Source organism: Triturus cristatus, chromosome 4_1 (genome assembly GCF_964204655.1).
Source record: "Triturus cristatus chromosome 4_1, aTriCri1.1, whole genome shotgun sequence".
NCBI classification, from domain to species: Eukaryota; Metazoa; Chordata; class Amphibia; order Caudata; family Salamandridae; genus Triturus; species Triturus cristatus.
In genome coordinates, this window is record NC_140585.1 from 992,964,037 (window position 1) to 992,988,231 (window position 24,195).

The following is a 24,195-nucleotide window of genomic DNA, read 5'->3' on the forward strand; positions in this document are numbered from 1 at the left end:
AGGGTACCATTGCTTGTAACTCAACTGCACTTATTCTGAAATGCTAAAGTAAGGGTATTATTAAAACATTATCCCACCCTCACGAGTAACACCCCCAACTCCCTCTCTCTTATCTGGGATAAGTGGGAGGGTTGGCTTGGCTCCCTGGACGACGCTGTTTGGAGGGATGTACTGATGGCCCCCAAAATAGTTACAGCTTCAGCACGGCTCCGATTAGTACAAGTATACTACCTACACTGTGCCTACCTCACACCACTGTGTCTTCATCGAGCTAGGCTCCAACCTGATGCTTCCTGTCCCCGCTGTAGTTTCCCCCAGGCTGACTTTTATCACATGGTATGGCTCTGTCCTATAATCAAGCGCTACTGGGAGCTAGTGACAGGGGAACTTAAGGAGGTCCTGAGTTGGGAGGTTCCCTTGAGCCCGATGACCATACTTCTGGGTGTCACTGAGGGATTGGATGGGTCCAGAGCTGAGAAGCTGTGTTTAAATATGGCATCAATGGTGGCTAAGTGGGACATTGCAGCTCTCTGGTTGGATCCGATAGCTCCTTCCATGGCGCGTTGGCGCAGAGGGGTGGATTGGTGCACAGCGCAGGAGCGACCGATTTATGCGGCCCGAGGCTGTCCCAAAAAGTTTCGAAAGGTATGGGGTAAATGGGTCGGGGTGGTAGAAGACTGAACATTTCTGAAGACCACCTATGGACTTGGGTGCGGACAATGTTGCGTGCTACTCATATGTTGAATAGTGTATGCTGGGGTGTTCTTTATTTTTCGCTACTGTTAAGTAAGAACCACTGTATTAAGAGCTGGTATTGTTTTCTTTTTGCTGCAATTTGTAAAATCAATAAACTTGATTATCAAAAAAAACATTATCCCAAAGAGTACAAGTATGGACTAAACCTGTGATACTTAAAGCAGAGGGGCTTGGTGTGAGGTCATGGAGAGGAAAGGACTGTTTTTTTCCCTCAGGTCTGAATGGTCACCTTCTAGTGTGTGGAAGAGAGCCGGACTTACCTAAAGAGTCGGACTTAGACGAGGGGCAAGACGATCCCTGGGACCTACTCCACTTACCTGGACCATCTCTTTCCTCCCTACAGCCAAGCACCGATGCCGAGATGAGCGAATTGTAGGTACAACCAGGCAATCACGAAGGGACATCCAGTTCCAGGGTTAGGAGTCGCGCTGCCGCCCACGTGCATCTGACGCCACCACCTCGGCCAATCATCGCGGAGTGAGGGCTTTTTCAATCCGGGACGCCGAAAGAGAAGTGCCTGCAGGAGAGTTCAAGCGAAGACGCAGAGATATTGCCGAAGTCGTTACCAGGGACATTTGACGAAGAACCCCGGCCCACATACTTCCTCAGTCACAGCTGGTGGGCTAAGCATCCTCAAGGCTTCGACAAACCTGCGAAAGAAAAACCCTCTGTTACATCGAAGAGAGGAAACGCCGCAGACGCTGTGCCCAGCTGGAAGTCCCGACTCACTGGGAGTCTGCCGAAGCGCCAGAGGTCCGGAACTCCCGAAGGGAGTCCCATCCCTGTGACAACGCCACGTTTCAGGAGAAACATGGCTAAGTCAGGTACGGGGGTGGATTTTTGGTAGAAAGGGAGGGGATGAACAGGGCAGGAAGGGGAGCACCTACTGACCGGCCACCACACGTTTTCTCTTCTCACCTATATCTCAAAACCACCCAATTATGTGGCTCACACGTGTGTGAGGTAACACATGAGGAAGCCATAAGTATTGACCTACCTTCTACGATAACTGTTTCTTCCACCCTTCCTTCTCCCATACACTGGCCACGTTTTCCTCCCGCACCTGTCACCTGGGTACGTGGTTGGTTTCATTTAAAAGGGCAAACACGTTCCTTACCTGGTCTCCTTTTTTCTTGCAACTGAGGGGCAGTGAACCAGTTGCTGCAAAGACTCCTTTCTGGACCTGGAAGAAACAGACTGCCATAATTAGAGAAGGACTGTCCCGGTAAGAATAAGGACTCAAAAGTAGTTTTTAAGACTTTATTTGTTTGGACATTGAGTTGACCTACTTCAATGACATAAAGAGACAATTGAACTTAAATAGAGAACCCGATCGAGGTCACTATTACTTTTTTTGGATTATTTCCCTCCTGTGAGTTGCCAGTAATACGGCAGAAACGGTCTATCCCGATTCTTTGCTCAATAAATAGCACAAACGCTCCGCATACAAAAGAGTTCTCGTGTCTTTGTGTCCCACCTGTTACATAGTGTTATTATGAAGTAGGACAATGTCAAGTTGGTCCTTTTGTAGTCCATTCCTTATGTTGATCTGGGACAATACGGTGCCACAAGCACTCCTGGTGTGGCATGAGGCAAGCTACATCTTATGGAGTTGTAAAGAGAAAGCTGTTTTTGTGGAGTAGAATGTCTCTAACACAGTGATCTCACATCCACCTGCTCTTAAATCCTGTGCCACCATTTTTATCCAGTACAGTCTCTATGCTTAAATAAAAGGCAGAGGAAAAAGAAATGTGCAACCTTTTGATCACAAATAATGCAGGTGAGCAACTAACTGACATATCTTTCTGGTGGGCTGCAAATAAACAGGACTTTTGCAATAGACAGGATACCCAATCTGAATTTAACATGGAAAGACTGATACCTCAATTGTTTGGTATATTCCTTTGTTCATCAATTTTCTTGATATTCTTATTTTGGGTCGCCAGGCAGGAGCCTATTGTGGCCATCATTTTGTCTAGCCAAGCTTCATCACAATTGACTTGCTTTAGTATTGTTTTGCCTATCTTGAAAGTAGGCATGGGTTTTGTCAATACAACCAAAGTCTAGTATAGTCATGTATTTAAACAATGGAAGACTGGCAAAGTTAGGGATTCCCATTATGTTATCAATGGCTTCAAGGTAGGGTTCCATGCAGTGTTTGCAGGCCTAACGTTTGACAGTATTCTGTCTTTTCAAAACAGGTGTTTCTCTGATCCATACTCCTTTAGCATGCTGCTTTCTGGATTTCATCTTCATTTTTCTCCAACTTTAATGCAGATGGCACTAAACAGGTTCAGTTGGGACTATTTAGTTCTCTATTCGGGGAAAAATTACAACTCATTTTTCATTCCTGCTGATTTTTTTGCTTTACTGCTTGTTGCTAGACATATCACAACTCAACTGTGGAACTTCTTAGTCTGGTGGATTCTGAAACATTATATCAAACAGTTATGGCGCATGGATATCCATCAGTTTCATCAGCTGATGCTGCAATGCTCTGTAACCCTTTAGGAGTATAAATCTGACCACTTTAAAACCTTCTTACTTTTTGGAAAAGCCCTTAAAAGATATTTGTGTGGCTTGCTTTTTTTGTTCCTTTTTTAGATGGTAACCTAATGTTTGCTTTTCTTTCACCTCTCCTTTCATAATTTTGTAGTGTGACTTTCTGTTTCATAATATTCGTAAATTAGTTCTTTCTTCTAAATATATGTGCAAGCTTTAAAGTTATATTAAGGTGTTCAGTTTAATATTTGCTCACGTCTCTGTGGCACATCTGAATGTGCTCTGTAAAAAATTAACCTCTTGGTGAAATCTAAAAAAAATCTAAACTAATATTTAGCTATAATTTTGTGGAAGATGCAGGTAAGAATCCTAATTCTATGTGGTACTACTCTTTAGAATTCAAGAGTGGCAAAATATTTTACTGTCTGTGCAAATGCCGGAGGATCATAGACACCCATTGTTGTTGTAACATTATTTATGTTACTATGTCTGCTCTTTACCAACTCAATTTTTGTACTGCCTTAGGACTTGATCCAAAGACAGTGATTGATCTAACCGACTTCAAAAACCACAAAACCATTAAACAGCAGCAGTACAGAGCCGAAAACCAAATTTTGCTAAAAGAGGTAAGGAACATTTTTATTTATGATGCTACATTTCATTTAAGTACTTCACAATTTATAATCTGAAACATATTTTCAAAATGTGCAGATTGAGAGACTGGAGGAAGAAAGAGTCGAATTGAAGCAACACATCCGTAAACTTGCGCAAGACAAAGGAAAAAGGGCAGCTTCATTAGGTAAAACACTTAATTATTTTAATCCGTTGCAGTTTTTATAACTGACTACTAGACTCTAAAAATGTGCCATAAGCTTCCTTGTTTTCCTCCTCCCTTGAAACTCAACCACCGTCATTTATTTAGGCCTACATCTTCTTTTATGGCCGTGGGTGACTCTTCTTGTACACATTGCAGCATCAATGTATTCTGACTATCCCTACTGATATAGCGTCCTTTGGATTTTCCTCTCAGTTTAGTGCTAATGAATTACAAGACTTTTTCCTGTTCTCCTCCTTTTGTGAATCACTTTGTAACTATTATACACACTCTCTGTACAAGTAGAGGTTAAACTATTACTCTCTACACTGTCACCTATATAAAATTGATACCTTGTTTTTCTTTTTTTTCATTTTAACCCTGCTCATGGCTCCTGTCTCTGTTTAATGCTGTAAAGTCGGTATCTGAAAGAGACTATTAGTTATAGATTCCTTATCTTAGAATTATCTTCAGGCGTCAGACTGGATCCAGAGAAATTTTTTCTTAGCAGTATCCCTGCTCTTCAGTAGGTGGCGTCTTCGGCATCGTGGTCGCCGGGATGACGCCGCAGAATCTACTTAGATGGCGCCCCTGCGTGCTGACGTCAGTTCTTTTCTTTTTTTGCGCCAGCCAGTGCAGATCCGGATAGAGCTTGCCCCTTATTCGCTTTTTGACTATCCTTTTTTCGACTTTTTGTCGACGTCTTTTGAATCTTCAGACTCCTAATGCACGAAGGATGTCCAGCCGTTAGCCCGGTTTCAAGCCTTGTGACTCCTGTCCCAAGTTGACGTCGGTCACCGATCTGCCACCTCGTGTGTCTTTGGTGCCTGGAGCGCGACCATGGCCCGAAGTTGTGCTCCGACTGCCGGACCTTGAACCCGAAGTCTTTGCGGGAGCAGTTCCAAAAGCTTTTGGAGGCCCAGCAGTCCGCTCTGCGCTGCCCGAGGTCCCAGTCGAGGGGAAACTCGCAGGACCTGTCGCGGAGCCATCACCATTCATCATCGAAATCTTTTCACTCCTCTGGTAAGTCGAAGCAGAAGAAGAAGGCGAAGAAGCACCGTCGCTCTTTGCCTTCTTGTCGGCCGACGTGCCACGGGACCCGGATTGTTATCGCTCTCCATCTCCCTCGTCGGAGCCCTTTGGGACGGCTCCGCGCTTCCCTCCCTTTTCAAGAGCTGCAGCGTGCCCTACCCAACTTCATCAGTTTTACGGAGCGCTGTGTAGGAGAGTAGGGTCTGCTTTCTATGTTCACCCCCACTGTTTGCTTTTGCTTTACTGGTTTTCGACTTAGATGTGGCTGTGGGCCTGCTAATCAGACCCACAGCCCTGCTGTTCTCTCTCTAAATTAATACTATGTACTTTAGGTGCATAACCCAATTGGATAGGATCACCTTATTGGCCCCTGTACAGTGTACCTTAGGTACCCAGGGCATAGGTGTACCCTAGGCCTACCAGGGGCTGCAGCATGTATTATGCCACCCCTGGCCTGGCCTTCCATTGTGACACAACTGGCTGATCACTCAGTTGGGGCAAGGTCGTGTAATCACCCCTTGCTTAGGTGTAGTATTCCTATACCTACCTTATATATAGACACATGTGTACCTATCAGCCAGTCCTATAGCAGGCCTTAACAATCCTGGAGGCAGAGTGCTTGGTAACATGTGAGATGGTGCTCTAGCATGAGCTGAGCCTGTCTGCAGCTTTCGGAACCATGTCCTTATAGCTGTTCTATGATATAGTCTACCATATACTCTTAAAGTGCCTTATAATCTTAAACGGTTATGGTAACTATGGTTGGGCTTTATCAAAACATGTCGTGTAAGGTGTCTAACACTTTGGAATAATACCCCCATCCGAGTTCTGGTGATGAGGATATTATCCCTCCCTTCTAGAGGGAGAAGACCTGTTGAAACCTACTTACCCGGTTAAAGTTAACCAGAGCCCCAGCATCACAAAATGGATGCTGCTGCCACGACACAAGTCTGACCTCCTGCTGCTGGGAGTGATCCCGGCACGGGAGGCTTGGACAATAGGTTTCCTGCCTTGGGAGGGGCAAGCACCACCCCAGACAGGCCTTAGTGTATTGGGGCAGGGAGGGATGAAAGAAACTAGACACTGCTTGGGGCACACAAGGTGTCCCATGCATAGTCCAGTTCAAACCGGTGCTGGGGCACTCCAGCCCCAGTCCTGGCGCGAAACTGGACAAAGGGAAGGGGGTGTAACCACCCCCCTCCCAGGTCCCACCCATAAGGCGTGACCTAGCAGGCAACCCAGCCCCCCAGATTAGTATAAGTGTGGTAGCTGGGCCCCAGGAAATTAGATTATCCTGAACCTGCAACTTGAACAGAAACTCTGGACCTTCGACATTCGACGAAAGAAGAACACTGAAGAATCTCCCTTGTGGCCAAGGAGTGGCTACCCTGTGCGAACAGGCACATCAAGAGACTTACCCTTTGCTTTGCTGAAGTTCTACGAGGGACCGACTGCAGAGCCCGACCAGAGCCTTGACTTCCAGACTTCTCCGACCCACATCCACAGCCGAGCTGAGATCCATGGAGGCGACGAGAGACGTGGGACCGGCTACCTGGGAAAAGTGGCGAGTATCTTCCAGCGCAGCTTCTGAGGCACCCTCGAAGTTGTGCACCGGGGATTGAGAAGCCCCAACCCCAAGCACCATCTGCACCGAAGATCAGCCCCCACACTCCACGAGTCCTGTGTGGGGCCCTTCTGCATTTTCCTGCTTGCCGCGTCTGTCCGGTTGCTTGCCCGTTGGCTAGCAACCTTTGCGACGACACACCTTTGATTTTCCACCACTGGTTTGGCTCCTCCAGACTGGCCCCTGCTCCTCTGCAAACGAGAAGCACCCCACACCTTCCTGGTCTCCACCAGAAGCAAGTCCTCCATTTTTCGTGGGTTCCGCTTGCCAAGGCTTGGTGAGTACTAGTTCGACTTCGACGCCGCCGACAGCAAGAGCCTTCGTGGGACAGCTCGCCTCCTGGTCCTGGTCGTCCTCGACGTCTCCTGGTACCCGTGGCTGCTGCGACAAGCTTCACCTCTTCACCTGCATCTTCACGACATCGCCTGGTTTCTTCCTGGTTCCACGTGGTCACTGGCTAGTGACCCAGACTCTGTCCCTTCTGCTTGCAGGTCTCCTTCCTTCTTGATCCTGGCCTTGGGATCCACCGGACACTCTTCACTGGCTGCCTGTCAGCAACTTTCCTTCAGGCATCCATAGAAGTCCACGACGAAACCCGACGCAAGTTCACACCTATGCACCCGCAGCCCGTGGGCTAGGTAACCTGGGTACTCCGGTGCTCACAAGGGTATTGACTATCCTAGGGTCTAGTTTCCGAGTCTCGACTTTCTAGCTATACCAGAAGTGTCCTAAAACTGCTTATTTCTAACTGCTAGTGATTCTTTCGACTTTTACGCATTACGCGTGAGTGTTTCCACTCTGCACCTGAATCCCGTGGACATCCCACTTCCTAACTGTTGGTAGTATAGTGTAGCCCCAGCGATGGCCTAGGCCTATTCTAGTTCCGTGACAGTGGTCCTTATACCACTTACTTAGTATATGGTTTGCGTGGCCCCTAGGGCCTAACTGTATTACTTACCTGTGTGACTTAATGTATGCTTAAATAAGACTGTGTTGTACTTACCTCGAATCTCATAGAGTGCTGAGGGTTTGACTAGAATAAATACACTTTATTTTATATATATATCTGTTGTGGTGTCCTTTCATGTGGTATTCAAGGGGTTACATATGGTATAACAGCTGGCTTCACATGCCATTCAGAGTTTAGCCTAAGACTGCTCTTGTCCATGCTACCACTAGGATAGCTGGTCTATAAGGTTGACTTTACAACCAATCACCATAAGGGTTGTTTGGACTGATATAAGGTGTACACTAGAACTAGTGACATCATACATCAGGCCAACTTCTCACACGCTGCACTGCATCTCCTTTTCATCGGAGCATTTCTGGACACAGCGCAGTTTCGGGTCTATCCTCCTGAGCAGCGATATTCGGGCTATGATTCCGATGTTTCATCCTCTATCCCGGATTTCGGTTAGAGTGACCCTGAGGCTGCTGTGCCTCGTGGCCTCCTGCATCCTGCTGGTGGATCATGCCAGATGGCATATGCGGGCTCTGCAGTGGGACCTGAAGTTCCTGTGGGCGCAGCATCAGGGGAATCTTTCCAATGTCGTCCAGATCTCGGAGGGGACGGCAAGTCAGTTGCTGTGGTGGCTTCACGAACCAGGATTAGGTCAACAGCAGATCCTTCTCCCTTCCCCAGTCAGAGTTCACAGTAGTGACTGAGGCGTCTCTCATGGAATTGGGCGGCCACATGTGAGAGGCGGAGATCAGGGGTCTCTGGTGGAGTCCAGGCTCCACATCAACCTTCTGGAGCTCCGGGCGATTTGCCTTAAAGCATTCCTTCCTTCTGTCAAAGGAAGAGTAGTGCAGGTTTTCACTGACAAACACCACCGCCATGTGGTACTGCAACAAACAGGGCGGGGTGGGGTCATGGACCCTATGTCAAGAGGCTCTTCGCCTTTGGACATGTCTGGAACATCAGAGCATGTCCCTGGTGGTTCAACACCTGGCAGGTTCCCTGAACGCCAGGGCGGACAAACTTAGCCGCTGTTGTATGATGGATCTCGAATGGCGTCTTCACTCGGAGTTGGTGCAAGGTCTCTTTTAGCAGTGGAGAGAACCTTGGTTCGCCACCAAAAGAACATGCACGCGTTGGAGTTTCCAAGGCGGCACTCACTCGGTGGCGCCTTTCATCATGAGTGGAATTGCGGCCTCCTGTATGCCTTTCCGCCTGTATCACTTCTGCTGAGAGTACTGAAAAAGATCAAGCAATTCTTGTGGCACCGGACTGGGCACAAAGAGTCTGGTAACCCGAGCTCTTGAGCATGGCCATCGATCCTCCGATCCGACTGCCTCTTCGTGAGGATATTCTGTTGCAACAACAGGGGACAGTCCTCCACCCAAACCTGTCCAGCCTTCACCTCCTTGCGTGGAGATTGAGCGGCGACCGTTGATGTCTTTTGACCTTCCTGCTGAAGTCTGTAATGTCATCTTGACAGCCAGGCGTCCCTCACTAAAACGGTATACACATGTAGATGGAACAAATTTGTGGCATGGTGCCCAGCAAAGGGTTTGGATCCCCTTTCTTCCCCTCTTTCAGAGGTTCTCCTCTTCATTCTTATTTGTGGCCCAGCAGGGCTCTGCTCTGGGCACTCTTAAAGGCTATCTTTCGGCCATTTCAGCCTTTCTTCGCCTTCTTGATCAGCCTTCTCTTTTCAAGTCACCTATTGTTAACAGTTTTCTGAAGAGCATTACTCATCTTTTTGTAATGCCCCAGTGAGACATGATTCTTGTCTTCACTTATCTTGTGTGCTCCCTTTGAGCCAGTAAATAACTGTCCTCTTCGTCTCCTTACTTTGAAGACTGTTCTCTTGCTTGCCATCACCTCTGCTCGCAGGGTGAGTGAGCTTCAGGCCTTATCTTTCAAAACTCCTTTTCTTGCTGTACATCCGGGCAAAGTAGTCCTCCTTACTAGGCCCTCTTTTCTTCCCAAAGTGGTTACCTCGTTCCACATAGGTCAGCCCATCACATTACCTACCTTCTTCCTGGCTCCGCACCCTTCCAAAGAGGAGGAGCGATTCCACCGTCTGGACCCAAAACGTGCACTGTCTTTCTACCTTAACCTCACCAAAGATTTCCGGGTGGACGAACAACTCTTCGCGGATTATGTGGGCGTCAAGAAAGTTCAGGCTGTGCACAAACGTACTATTACCTTCTCTAGATGGATAGTCCTATGCATTAAGATTGGCTATTGTTTAGCTAAAAAGGAACCACCAGTAGGACTGCACGCCTACTCTACCAGGGCGACGGCAGCCCCTACTGCTTTGGGACGTGGAGTTCCCTACTGGACATCTGCCAGGCAGCCACATGTAAAGACAACAGGAGTATAACCCATAGACCAAGTTGAGATCTCGGTAGGTATGCGAAAATAAACAAAATCTCAATTGGTATCATTAAGGGAGTCATTTTAAGAAAGTATGTACATTACATTACAAGGAAAAGAAGAAGGGAATTAGCATGGAGGAGTCTCGTTCGTTATCAAAATTAACCAGACAAATCGCTCCACCAACTAAGAACGGCCATTCTCCACCACCCAGGCAGCCACATGGGCATCTTTGCACACGTTTGCCCAGCTTTACTGCCTGGACAGCCAAGTCCGAAGAGACGGCTTTTTCAGCCGTTCTGTTCTTCAGGACTTCCTGGTGTGAACTTGGTTTACAGACCCACCTCCGGGGTTGGTATTGCTGGGGTATCTATTCTAAGGTAAGGAATCTATAACTAATGGTCTCTTTCAGATGAACAAGTTACTTACCTTGGGTAACGATGTATCTGTAAGAGACGTATATTAGTTATAGATTGCTTACCGCCCCACCCACCCTCCCGCTCTGTGAACTGACTTCTAGGAATAGTACCTCCCTTGCAAGGCCCTAGTTTTGTGCACCAGTGGTCAGTATCTTGCATGGCTCTGCGCTTCTTGCGTTGAAAGTCGTGTCAGAACTGACGTCATCGCACAGGAGCAGCGTCTAAATAGATACCGCGACGTCATCCTGGCGACTATAACGCCGACGACGGACGCGGAGTCGACCGACGCCACCAAACGATGTGCAGGGGTGCCGCTAAAAAGATTTGTTTGAGGCATATGAGCTGCAGATTACACACTTTTGGATAGATCGCCATCTGGTGTTGGGCCCGGATGCTTTCAGTTTGTTTTTCCTCTTGGAAAGTCTTTGGAAGTCACGAGGTCGGGGACTCCTCCTCTGGTAAGTATTGCGCATGGGCTTCGGCTCCATCCTCAGATTGTTTTTTTACGCCATCGGGCTCGGATGTAATGTTCACGCTCCGGTTCCGAACAGCTTCCAGTTTGACGATCGACGCGCAATCCTCACCCCAATCGCTGTATTGTTTCGATCACGATCTCTTCAATCAACGCGCCTTCTCATCGACACAAACCTTTGGTTCCAGTCGTCGACGGCGGCCTTCAGGCCTACCCAGGCACCGGTCCCAGGTCATGGAAAGAACTCCATTTAAAAAGTGCCCTCGATGTGGGTCCAAATTTCCCCACACCGATCTTCATGAGGTATGCAACCTTTGCCTCTCCCCTGAACACGAGGCTCGAGACTGTCCGGCCTGTAAGTCTTTCCGATCCAAAAAGACTATTCGGGACCGAAGAGCCAGAAGGAACATGGCACACTCCTCGACGTCCATTCCAGTCGACATCTTCGGAGACGACATCGACGATCCGGAACATCATCGCACCGAAGAGGACCTCGTCAGCGCTTCAGAGGCCGACGAGTCAGATGTGAAGGACATCACTCCGGCGCAGAGGGTCGTGAGTAGCAATCTACCCCCTCCCACACCCGCGCCGACACCCAAAAAGGCTTCGATCACGCCTTCGCCTCCGGGCCTAGGCAAGACCAGAGACACTGCTTCACACACCCCACCTTCGGGCCCGGTGAAGAAGCCAAGTAAGCCTTCCGGCGGCTCGGGCTCGAGCCAGCCTGCCAGCGGTGCCGAGAAACACACTTCGGCACTGAAAAAGAAACCGGCCTCCACCTCGACACCGAGCTCTGCACCGAAGCCCTCGGGGTCGAAACCCAGCTCTTCGGCACCGACGCCATCTTCGGTGCTGACCAAACCACACAAGGCCATCGGCACCGACACTTCCAAGCCGAAGACCATCTCGGCGCCGACCAAGTGACCGGAGGGTCCCAAGCCGGGTTCTAAACATCAAACCGGCACGGAAAAACCTAAAAAATCATCGGCCCGACGCCTTCGGCGCCGACGGACCAAATTACTTCACCAGAGCTATTTACACCGGATCCCTTGCAAAAAACTCTCACCAAGGATCCAAAAACTGGACGTTTGACACTCTCTGCTAAGAAGAGACATTTGGAGAAGCCTGCTCCGCCTCCACCTCCAAAAAGGAAGGACTCTGCTACCTCTTCGTTCAGAATACCTTCCCCTCCCCCTCCACTTCCTCCTCCTTCCCCACCTCCACCCCCACTGCCCTCTCCACCCCCACCTCATTGTTCTCCTACTCCGTCTCCAGACGATGATGATCAGGGGGGACCCATATGATGATACAGGGGATGTGCCACAAGACCCCACCCCTACAGGATCTCCAGATCCATGGGACGATTACAATATACCAGATATCCCCAACGTCCCACAAGACGATATTTACCCTTCTAGACCATCTCCACCAGAAGATTCATTAGGGTTTAACCATCTTCTGCAAAGGGCAGCACATTATCACGGGGTGGACATGCATAATGACCCTGTAGAGGAAGATTTCCTCCTAGACACATTCGATACTTCACATAGGTCCACCTCCATACTGCCCATGCTCAAAGGGGTGGTAAAGCATGCAGCAGAAGTTTTTAAAGACCCAGTTAGAGCCAGGGTCCTTAACCCACGTATTGAAAAGAAATACAAACCTGCTCCCTCAGATCCCTCTTACATCAGAGGACCAGCGCCACTAGATTCCTTAGTGGTATCTACGGCACGTAAAAGGGCAAACTCACAAGCGTCAAGTGATGCACCACCACCTGACAAGGAGTCAAAACTGCTAGATGCATCAGGCAAACGCACAGCATCCCAGGCCGCCAACATATGGCGTATAGCAAACACTCAGGCACTGCTGGCCAGATATGACAGGGCTCATTATGACGAATTAGAAAGAAAAATGCACCATCTCCCTGAAAAATATAGAAGTAGAGCCAACAAGTTAATTCAAGAGGGTAAAACAATCACAAACACCTCTATACGTTGTGCCCTAGATGCAGCAGACACAGCCTCCAGGGCCATCAACAACTGCGTCCTTCTCCGTCGTCATGCTTGGTTAAGGGTATCTGGGTTTAAACCAGAAGTACAAGCCTCCATCCTTAACCAGCCCTTTGACCAGGAACATCTATTCGGGCCAAAGGTGGATGAGGCCTTAGAGAAGATGAAAAAGGACACGGATACCCCAAAATCCATGGGGGCCTTACAGTCTCTGTGTAGAGAACAATGAGAGAGCTAGGGAAAAGGGAGAGGTACGTCCGTATCCCCTGGATGTAGATAAGTTTTGTCAATGGTGGACGGGCCCAATGTAGTGTGGTTCGATCACTGTGAGGCAGTGTTTGGGAACCCACAAGGTAGGTTAAAAGACCCCTCACACACCAACCTGGTTGGTGTCATGCTTCATCATTGGGGCCCCAACCGGGTGGCCGAATGCCCCCCGGTTGTGCTGCGACGCCTGGCTACAGCGGAGCTGGTGTGGTGCAAGAGTGTGATGTAGTGATAGTTAAAAACATATATCTCTGAGAATCCTTACCTTAAGAAGATTTATTACTGGCGGCTCAGGATATAGACTAAAAAGCAGGGTATGTGATGCAACTACTGAAGAAATAATTATCTACTAGTTGTCTGTGTTGTAGGTCTACATGTTTCAGCTCTCGTATAAAAATGTGGAGCTTTCGTCAGGACCAGTGCATTAAGTGAGTGGCAAAGTGTGAAGTGCCACGTGGTAAGTGAAAAAACTTAAAAAGGTTGTTTACCTACACACTCGCTAAGGTGTGTGGACACAGTGTCGGCGCAATTGCGGACACTGCAGCGCAAAACACTATGGCTGAGTGAGAGCGCTGTTCAGGAATCGGGAGGGGGGCGCTCCTCACAACAATTTTGGTTGAGAAGCTACCATCGCCTGGCACCTACTGTGGTCTCCCGAAGTCCCGGATGCTCACCTGCCCAGACGCTCCTTTCGCCGCTCCTCCTTTCGGAGTGCATCCAGAGGCTACTCCTCAGACACAGCGTCCACATCGTACAAATTCCCTACTCAGACCACCTTTACAAAAGGTTACCAAAGAGGCGACTACAGGGGTAACAACAACAAGGGCAGAGGCAAAACAAACAACGCCCGTTCTGCCACACCTACTACCCAATGACTTCCCCCCGCTCCCCCCAGACCATTCCACTCTGGTCGGGGGCAGACTACAAAATTTCCTTCATGTCTGGGAGACCATCACCTCAGACAAATGGGTGACCCAAATAATTTGGTCAGGCTACTGCCTGGAACTAACATCTACCCCCCCAAAACATTTCATCCAGGCAACGCCCAATGTCACAAGAACATTCAACATTACTAAACAGGAGGTAATCTCCCTCCTACAAAAACAGGCAATAGAACACGTTCCTGTCAATCAACAAAATTTGGGGGTCTACTCCCTATATTTTCTAATACCAAAAAGGGACGAGACTCTACGACCTATTCTAGATCTCCGGCCCCTAAACACATACATACACTCAGACCATTTTCACATGGTAACGCTTCAGCAGGTACTTCTGCTCCTCTCCCAGAACGACTTTCTCACCACACTGGACTTGAAAGACGCATACTTCCACATTCCAGTAGACCATGCTCACAGAAAGTACCTCAGATTTGTAGTGGACGGGCAACACTACCAATTTAAAGTGCTCCCGTTCGGAGTCACAACAGCACCACGGGTATTCACCAAGTGCCTAGCGGTGGTGGCGGCACACCTGTCACAAACACAGGTTAGGCCTAGGGGATCGCTGGGGCTACACTATACTACCAGTTACTAGGCAGTGGGAGGCCCACGGGATTCAGGTGCAGAGTGGAAACACTCACGCGTAATGCGTTGAAGTCGATAGAAATAGTAATGTTTAGAAATAAAGAGTTTTAGGACACTTTGGAAGGAGCTAGGAGTTAGAGACTTGGAAACTAGACCCTAGGATAGTCAATACCCTTGTGAGCACCGGAGTACTCAAGTTACCTAGCCCACGGGCTGCGGGTGCATAGGTGTGAACTTGCGTCTGGTTTCGTCGTCGACTCCTATGGATGCCTGAAGAAAGATGCTGACAGGCAGTCAGTGAAGAGTGTCCGGTGGATTCCAAGGATGGAATCAAGAAGGAGGATACCTGCAAGCAGAGGGGACAGAGTCTAGGTCACCAGCCAGGAGCCGGGAAGGAACCAGGAAGGAACAAGGCGATGTCGTGAAGATGCAGGTGAAGAGGTGAAGCTTGTCGCAGCAGCCACGGGTACCAGGAGGCATCGAGGACGACCAGAACCAGGAGGCGAGCTGTCCCACGAGGGCTCTTGCTGTTGGCGGTGTCGATGTCGAGTTTGGACCCAACAAGCCTTGGCAAGCGCAACCCACGCAGGATGAAGGATTCGCTTCTGTTGCAGACCAGGAAGGCCTGAGGTGCTTCTCTTTTGCAGGGAAGCAAGGGCTAGTCTGGAGGAGCCATACCAGCGGTGGAAAGTTAAGGTTTCGTCGTCACTGAGGCTACTAGTATCCGGACAGACGCGTCGAGCAGGAAAATGCAGCTGGGCCCCACGCAGAACTCGTGGAGTGTGGAGGGCTCATCTTCGGTGCAGATGGTGCTCGGGGTTAGGGCTTCTCAATCCCCAGAGCACAACTTCGAGGATGCCTCAGAAGCTGCGCTGGAAGCTAGTAGCCAATTTTCCCAGGTAGCCGGTCCCACGTCTCTCGTCGCCTCCACGGATCTCAGCTTTGCTGTGGATGTGGATCAGGGTCGGAGAAGTCTGGAAGTCAAGGCGCTGGTCGGGCTCTGCAGTCGGTTCCTCGTAGAACTTCGGGCAAAGCAAACGGCAGGTCGCTTGTTGGTGCCTGTTTCCACAGGGTGGCCACTCCTTGACCACAAGGGAAATTCTTCAGTCTTCTTCCGTAGTCGAATGTCGAAGGTCCAGAGTTTCTGTTCAAGTTGCAGTTTTCAGGATAATCCAAAGTCCTAGGGACTCAGCTCCCACTCTTATACTAATCTGGGGGGCTGGGTTACCTGCTAGGTCCCTCCTATGAGTGGGACCAGGGAGGGGGGTGGTTACACCCCCTTCCCTTTGTCTAGTATCGCGCCAGGACTGGGGCTGGAGTGCCCCAGCACCGGTTTGAACCGGACTAAGCATGGGACACCTTGTGTGCCCCAGGCAGTGTCTCGTTTCATTCATCCCTCCCTGCCCCAATACACTAAGCCCTGTCTAGGGTGGTGCTAGCACCTCTCAAGGCAGGAAACCTATTGTCCAAGCCTCCCTCGCTGGAAGGACTCCCAGCAGCAGGAGGTCAGACTTGTGTCTGTGGCAGCAGCATCCATTTTGTGATGCTGGGGCTCTGGTTAACTTTAACCGGGTAGTAGGTCATCAACATGTCTTCTCCCTCTAGAAGGGAGGAATACTATTCTCATCGCCAGAAATGGAGTGGGGGTAGTATTCCAAAGTGTTAGACACCTTACACGGCATGTTTTGATAAAGCCAAACCATAGTTACCATAACCGCGAGGATTATAAGGCACTTTAAGAGTATATGGTAGGCAATATCATAGAACAGTTTTAAGGACATGGTTCCAAAAGCTGCAGACAGGCTCAGCTCATGCTAGAGCACCATCTCACATGTTACCAAGCACTCTGCCTTCAGGATTGTTAAGGCCTGCCATAGGAGTGACTGAAAGGTCACCCGTGTGTCTATATATAAGGTAGGTATAGGAATACTATACCTAAGCAAGGGGTGATTACACGACCTTGCCCCAGCTCAGTGATCAGCCAGTTGTGTCATAATGGAAGGCCAGCCAGGGGTGGCATAATACATGCTGCAGCCCCTGGTAGGCCTAGGGTACACCTATGCCCTGGGTACCTAAGGTACACTGTACAGGGCCCTAGAAGGTGATCCTTACCAATTGGGTAATGTACCTAAAGTACATAGTATGAATTTAGAGAGAGAACAGCTGGGCTGTGGGTCTGATTAGCAGGCCCACAGCCACATCTAAGTCGAAAACCAGTAAAGCAAAAGCAAAAAGTGGGGGTGAACATAGAAAGCAGACCCTACTCTCCTACAGACCGTTCCTGGACCCGGTTCCCCAGATAATACTAACAACGGACGCATCGCTCTCCGGCTGGGGAGCTCATCTATTACACCTCACAGTGCAGGGCACATGGACGCCGCAACAAAAGTTACTCCATATCAACCATCTGGAGTTACTAGCAATCTTCCTAGCCCTGAAATCTTTTCAAACACAGATTTCAGGCAAGGCAGTCCTCATTTGCACAGACATCATGGCGGCCATTTATTATATACAAAAACAAGGCGGCACACACTCTCCACAGCTCTCTCAATTAGCACAGAGCATATGGAGATGGGCAATTCCCCACAAAATCTTTCTCCTAGCTCAACATGTCCCAGGAGTCCAAAACACCGTGGCAGATCTGCTCAGCAGACACACACAACAAATCCACGAGTGGGAACTTCACCCACAGGTTCTTCATCCGTTCTTTCAAATGTGGGGGCATCCGCAGATAGACCTCTTCGCCACCCACGAAAACACAATATGCCCAAGCTTCGCCGCCAGATACCCACACCCATTGTCCAAAGGAATTGCGATATGGATGAACTGGTCAGGCAAATTTGCGTACGCTTTTCCGCCTCTGTCACTCATTCCATTAGTGGTGTGAAAACTACAACAGCACTCCCTCACACTAATCCTAGTAGCTCCAATGTGGGCTAGACCACCGTGGTACACCACGCTGCTGGAACTCTCGGTAGTACCACACCAAAAGCTACACCTCTCACCATGACTCCTAACCCAGAACCATGGAGAGATCAGGCACCCGGACACAGGTCAGCTCAACCTTGCGATCTGGCTTCTGAAATCCTAGAATTTGGGTACCTAAATCTTCCCCCTGACTGTATGAACGTCATCAGAGAAGCTAGACGCCCTACCACTAGAGCCTGCTACGCTGCCAAGTGGGAAAGATTTGTTGTTTATTGCCATAACAACACCATCAATCCTCTGGACGTGTCTATACAACACATCATAGGCTACTTACTCCACCTACAAAGGTGTAATCTAGCCTATATGTCCATTCGACTACACCTCGCAGCAATTGCAGCTTACTTACAAAACAGGCAACATCTATCACTCTTCAGACTACCTGCCATTAAAGCCTTCATGGAAGGCCTGAAAAGAATAATTCCCCCCAGAGTACCACCCTCACCTGTGTGGAACTTAAATATCGTTCTCACAAGGCTGATGGGGCCTCCCTTCGAACCTTTGCATAAATGCGAACTGCAATTCCTAACATGGAAAACAGCTTTCCTTGTAGCCATCACTTCCCTTAGAAGGGTCAGTGAGATACAAGCACTTACCATACAAGAACCTTTTCTTCAAATGCACCAGAACAAGGTTGTTCTCCGTACCAACCCAAAATTCCTACCTAAGGTCATTTCCCCTTTTCACCTAAACCATTCTCTAGAACTACCAGTATTTTTCTCGCAACCTCAGACCGTTGCAGAAAGGGCTCTGCACACGCTAGATGTCAAACGAGCCTTACTTTACTACATCGAGAGAACACAACCTTTCCGAAAGACCAAACAACTGTTTGTCTCTTTCTCTCCACCACACAAGGGCAACCCCATCTCAAAATCAGGGATAGCTAGGTGGATTGTAAAATGCATCCAGATTTGCTACCACAAAGCAAAACGAACGCTTTCCGTTCCCCCTAAAGCCCATTCTACACGAAAGATAGGGGCTTCTATGGCATTTCTAGGGAACATCCCATTAAACGATATCTGCAAAGCAGCTACATTGTCAACACCGCACACTTTCACCAAACACTATTGTGTAGATGTGCAAACTAAGCAACAAGCTAGTGTGGGCCAGGCTGTACTTAAAACACTATTTCAAACCACTGCAACGGATACCGGTGGTCGCCGCTAAGGTTGGGAACTGCTATATAGTCTATGAAAAAGTGTGTAATCTGCAGCTCATATGCCTCGAACGGAATATGCTACTTACCAGTATGCATCTGTTCTTGGCATGTAGAGCTGCAGATCTACACACGCCCACCCGCCTTCCCGGCTAACTGTATCTGTTCCAGTTTAGCTTATTTAGATACAACACACATGGGTTTCTTCACTGTTGTTACTACGCTCTATCTTTCCCTGCTGGCGAAAAACAATCTGAGGATGGAGCCGAAGCCCATGCGCAATACGATCCAAGGGAGGAGTCACCGACCTTGTGACTTCCAAAGACTTTCCAAGAGGAAAAACAAACTGCAGACATCCGGGCCCAACACCAGATGGCAATCTATGCAAAAGTGTGTAGATCTGCAGCTCTACATGCCAAGAACAGATGCATACTGGTAAGTAGCATATTCCTTCCAGATCCAGTCAGACGCCTGGGGGTAATTCTAATGTAAGGAATCTATAACTAACATATGTCTCTTACAGATATGTTGTTACCGAAGGTGAGTAATTTGTTCTTTATTTTCAGCTCATCTCTTCCTCCACAAATACACAATCTCTCACCCATCCACTGGTAAAATGTACATGAACGCAGATTCTACAACATTGGATCTTTCATAGATTCACATGCTTGAATTATCCCCAAAGACACGTCATGTGTGAATGGAGTCCCTTGACGTAGAGTTCAGTCAGTCATGTAAGTAGGTTTATTAATGCGTTTCTTCACATTTCTGAGGAAATTGACATTGGCTCATCAGGTTACTTAGCCTTAGACCATGTGGAACTTGTGGCAAAAAAAGAGGCTCGACTCTTAGCACCCGCAGATGCAGTCTTCATTCAGCCCATAAGATAAGATATAAGAGATAAGGGAACATTTTCTACAAAACCTCTTAAAGATGGAGAGGCAAGACTGTTACTATGGCTTCAGAAGATGGCATTGGATGATGTACAGACTTGTGAGGAAGAAGGTTAAGGCTTCTTCAGATCATCAGGAAAATTACATAAAAGGGTGCATTTACACTGAATTTCCTTCAAAGGTAATACCGAAGGTAAAACCTGCAGCCTCTGAAGAACCACCAAAAGAAGTCTTTTAAAATGTCTGCAAGGGAGGAGAGTTCAGCCTCAAACATAGTCGTCTGACTGGAAAATTGCCATAAAAAGCACCACAAACCTTCTTCTGAGCCAGCAACTCTCAAGAAGAAGAAAACAATGATCATGAGGTCTTCTAAGAAACTCTTCATCTTTATAGTAGACAAAAACATCATCAGCAGCATCATCCTCAACAATGGAAGAGTGACAATGACACTATCGACTTTGCTACCCAGAAAAACATTGTCGATGATGACACCATTGACAAAAGCACTAATGTTGACAACATCAACTTCTGACGACTAATCCCATCTAGTCGACACCATTGATCAGAACCCAGCCGTCGAGAATACCGTTGACCGCAACACTGTCCACCAGAACACGTTCAACAAAAACTTTAGATTAATCGCCGTCAATGACATTCTCCAAGGCCCATGTCATCATCTGCATTGACGACGACAGCACTGTCGATGACAACCACTCGGTCATCGAGAATAAATATATTGACCACACTAAAAAGCCAAGACTAACCCTCATGTCCTATAATGGCTTTCCAATTACGAAAAATGCCAGAACATATCTCAAAGACTAAGGTTTCGCCTTATCCGCTGCAACGTTTTCTTGACATGGTACACTTAGATGAAAAATTAAAAGAATTGTCTTAATGAATGTCTAGTCTTTTTTCAAACCTTTCTGCTACCTGGTTGTTTGAGAAAGTTATTTTTCTGTGTTTAAGAATGAAGATCGGACAATCAAGTCAGTGCATTTCCATGAATCTCAGTTATAGTAATATTCAGGTTGTTAATTTCTGGAGTACTTTCAACAGTGGTGTTCAGTGTTTGCGTTCATTTAACTGTAATTGAATTGCGCTCCCTGCGATCAACTTTCTGTGGCCTCTAAATGTTTTCGTAGATAGGAATTACTTGAGTATGAACAACTATGTTATGGGCACCCTCATTGGACAAAAGGGTGGACACCACTACCCCAAGTTACATCATTTCTCCACTGGTAGCTAATATCACAGTTTGCTGTTCAGTGTGCAAGCATTCAGATAAACAGGTTCAGCAGTGAAGATGAACTTGGAAAGGTTAGGAGGCACTTTTACCATTTCTGATGTATTCACTCTGCATTAGGCAAGTTATCTTAACTTGTTACCTCCCAGGGAGTTTGTGGACACCTGGGACCAATGTTTTTCTCAAAATGTCTTTTTGACCTCGTCCAAACACATTTGCCTCCTTTGTCTTGCAGTGTAACCAAGCAAAGGATATTTCTGTCTGTGTGCTTGATAAAAAGATTTGTATGGTGCACTCTCTGGAGAAATCTCAGTTAACAGGTTCATTATTTTAAAGAAACTGTGAAAACCAATTACTTTAAACAACATTGTTCAGTATTTTTATTTGTTTCCCGGAAACACAAACATACATCTAGGAACCTTTACTAGTCAAATATTGTCCAAGAAGTGGTAATATCGCATATGTAAGGATTTGTGTTAGCAGAGTTTTGGGGAATTATACTGGTGCGAAGGGAAAAGTCTGACAAACACTGTGTTAAAAACTGTGTGTTTGGCAAGTTTAGTTGCACAGCTCAAAAAGTAGCATAATCCAGCCATACAAGGAGGGTAGTACAAAGAGTAAAAAAGGCTTATTGAGCGATACGATGAGGGGTGAAAGGGAAATATCAGAAGGCAGTGGAAAGAGGTGTAGCAATAGAGAAACCCTTCTATGAAAGATACTAGGCAGGATTTTCAGTTATTACTGGGTGTACATCTTGTTATTAAAAGCTAAACCAGGTAGCTTTGGGTAGAAATCTGGATATCGTATGTCTAACAGAAATTAGTATTTTTAAGCAATCGCCTCATTTGTATAATGAGGTCTTCTTCTAAACAGCTATAAATGTCTCCATAAATAGCAGAGTGAATTCCAGTGCTCTGGTGTCGCTGTCATTTCTAGAGTCTTGTCATAATACAACGTGCAAAACCTCTTCAATCCTCCATCTTTGTTGCAAAATTCTTCATAAATTTGCTATAATATTCGCACATCCCTGCAAAGGAAAGTAATTTTTCTCTGGTGTCAGGTGCAGGAGCCTTCACAATGGCATCAACCAAAGATTTCTTGGGTACGACACCTTCACCAGATAAGGTGTGACCCAAGTATTCTACAGAAGAGCGGAATAATTTACATTTAGCTTTTTAAAGTGTTAAACCATGATCTTCTAATCTTTTGCAAACTTCCCCCAGATGAGTTAGATGGTCTTGGTGATCTTTGGAAAATTCAAGTATATCATCTTGGAAACCCTTAACAAATACATCGCAGTCTTTGAAAATGTGGTACATGGCCCTCTGATATATTGTTGAACTTCCTTTCATATCCTCCATGATCTGATTTTCAAATGACCACAGCATATGGGCAGATGTATTAGCCTCCGGGTTGGATGTCCTTAGTTGGCAATTTCTAACTTGTGGGATTCACACCGAATGTAATGGTAAACAGTAATTCAGGCGTACATCTGCGCGCAACTGAAATTGCCATTCTAGTTGAAGGACAGTGCCCATTGGTAGAAATGGGCACATGGTAATGCCCATCGTTACCTTTGTTCACCACATCTAGGCTTGGCCCATGAAGGAACTCTTTATTTCCTCTGCCACAGATGCAATAACCTTGTCTTGAACGTTTTTGTGAATCATTTCACTAGCAGAAATCTTGTAATTGCACCTTTTCTTGGCCCTGTTTTGTCTAGTTTGAAAGAGTACCTCTGACCAGAGCGCAGACCAGCCCTCCGAAAATGAAAAAACTGTATATTCAGACAAACAAGCTAAGCTCTCCATCCAGAAGTGGAAAATGAGCGACATTGAACACACATGAAGGAAACCCTCTGACTAGTCTAACAAGTTATTGCCCCGCCGGCTTAAAACATACCACACAATGGTTGTTTGGGTGAAAAAGTCACCATTGTCCTTCCAAGGTATCCTTCATTCCTAATAATCAAAATAATATATGTAAAGTACTTATTAACATCGCTAATGCTTCTGCGGCGAACCTCTATTTTTCAATAAAAACATAGCTGAACAATTGTACCGCCTTACCACCACAGTGTCCCCTATCTTGGCTGTCTCTTATCCTGCCTCCACCATCATTGTGACTTGGTGCAAAATCATTTGTTTGGCACTTTTTCCATTTTCGAGCATACATAAAATGTGTCTTCCTGCCGGCACAAAGTAACAGGTGGGCTCTCAATTAGACCGTGACCGGGTGAAAATTCGTAAATTGGTTTTACTTTACCTCTTCGCGCTGATAGTTAGCAACTTCCTTGGGCCATGACTGATGCTTGTTGTACGTGACTGTATCTTTTTTTTGCTCAGGAAGTGCTCTCTGGATCATGAATTTTAAAAATAAAAAAACGATTTCTAGTCTACGGAGAAAGTTGTGATATAACAGCCTTAGTAACACCAACAGTCTAATACTGCCTTGGTTCAGATAGAAACAGACTTGTTAATTGTTTCTAGATCTAGCGCTACGACTCAGCTCCGAAGGGACATCTCAGCGCTCGAACCGGCAGATAGGTGAAAAGGCAGCGAATTAAAACAGCCACGTTTTGAGATTTTTTTAAAGCCAGAACAATTGAAACATGCACTGACGCAGACTTACACCGGGGGAGAATGTGGGAACTCCCACAGTAGGGCCAGCTGCTACACCGCTTGCCTCTCCCTCTTGGAATGAGATGGAATTCCTTATTGATAAAGCATTAACTCGCCTAGTCACCTGATATTTTTATATGCTTTTTGATATTTTGTCTTGAGCATGCATCAAAGGCTCTAAATTGCCACCTGCACTCCTGAATATGTATGGGTCTGCAGCCCTACCTCTGCTCTTGACATATTCTAACCGTCTGACTAGTTAGAGGGTGGTCACTGTGGAGACCCGTTTGTGGCATAGGTGATTTTAGTTGTAATACCTAATCTTAATTCTCAACGCATTTGCAACGTTATAGTGCATGTGGTCCATAGCAGCAGTGTATAAAAAGGAAGTCTGCCATCAGAGTGGAAGCACATATGGCATTATATTCATGCAAACAAAAAAATAACCCTTTCTGCCATCCTCAATGCACAGCTAAGTGATGGCTGTCTGTGCCAATTCTTACTTGGTCTTCTGGAGCCCCATTTACCTCAGATCCACACAATGCTAATGA

General features: G+C 47.1%; 1 protein-coding gene across 4 annotated transcripts in view; it reads left to right on the forward strand.

Annotated features, from left to right (window-relative positions):
• CEP290 (centrosomal protein 290) overlaps window positions 1-24,195 on the forward strand; it is a 1,516,454-nt gene that overhangs the window by 287,442 nt on the left and 1,204,817 nt on the right. For all 4 annotated transcript variants that reach the window (XM_085653911.1, XM_085653913.1, XM_085653912.1 and 1 more), the window contains exons 15-16: window positions 3,784-3,884; window positions 3,970-4,057. In XM_085653911.1, the coding sequence (XP_085510037.1) occupies window positions 3,784-3,884; window positions 3,970-4,057 (189 nt within the window). The remainder of the gene's footprint in view (window positions 1-3,783; window positions 3,885-3,969; window positions 4,058-24,195) is intronic.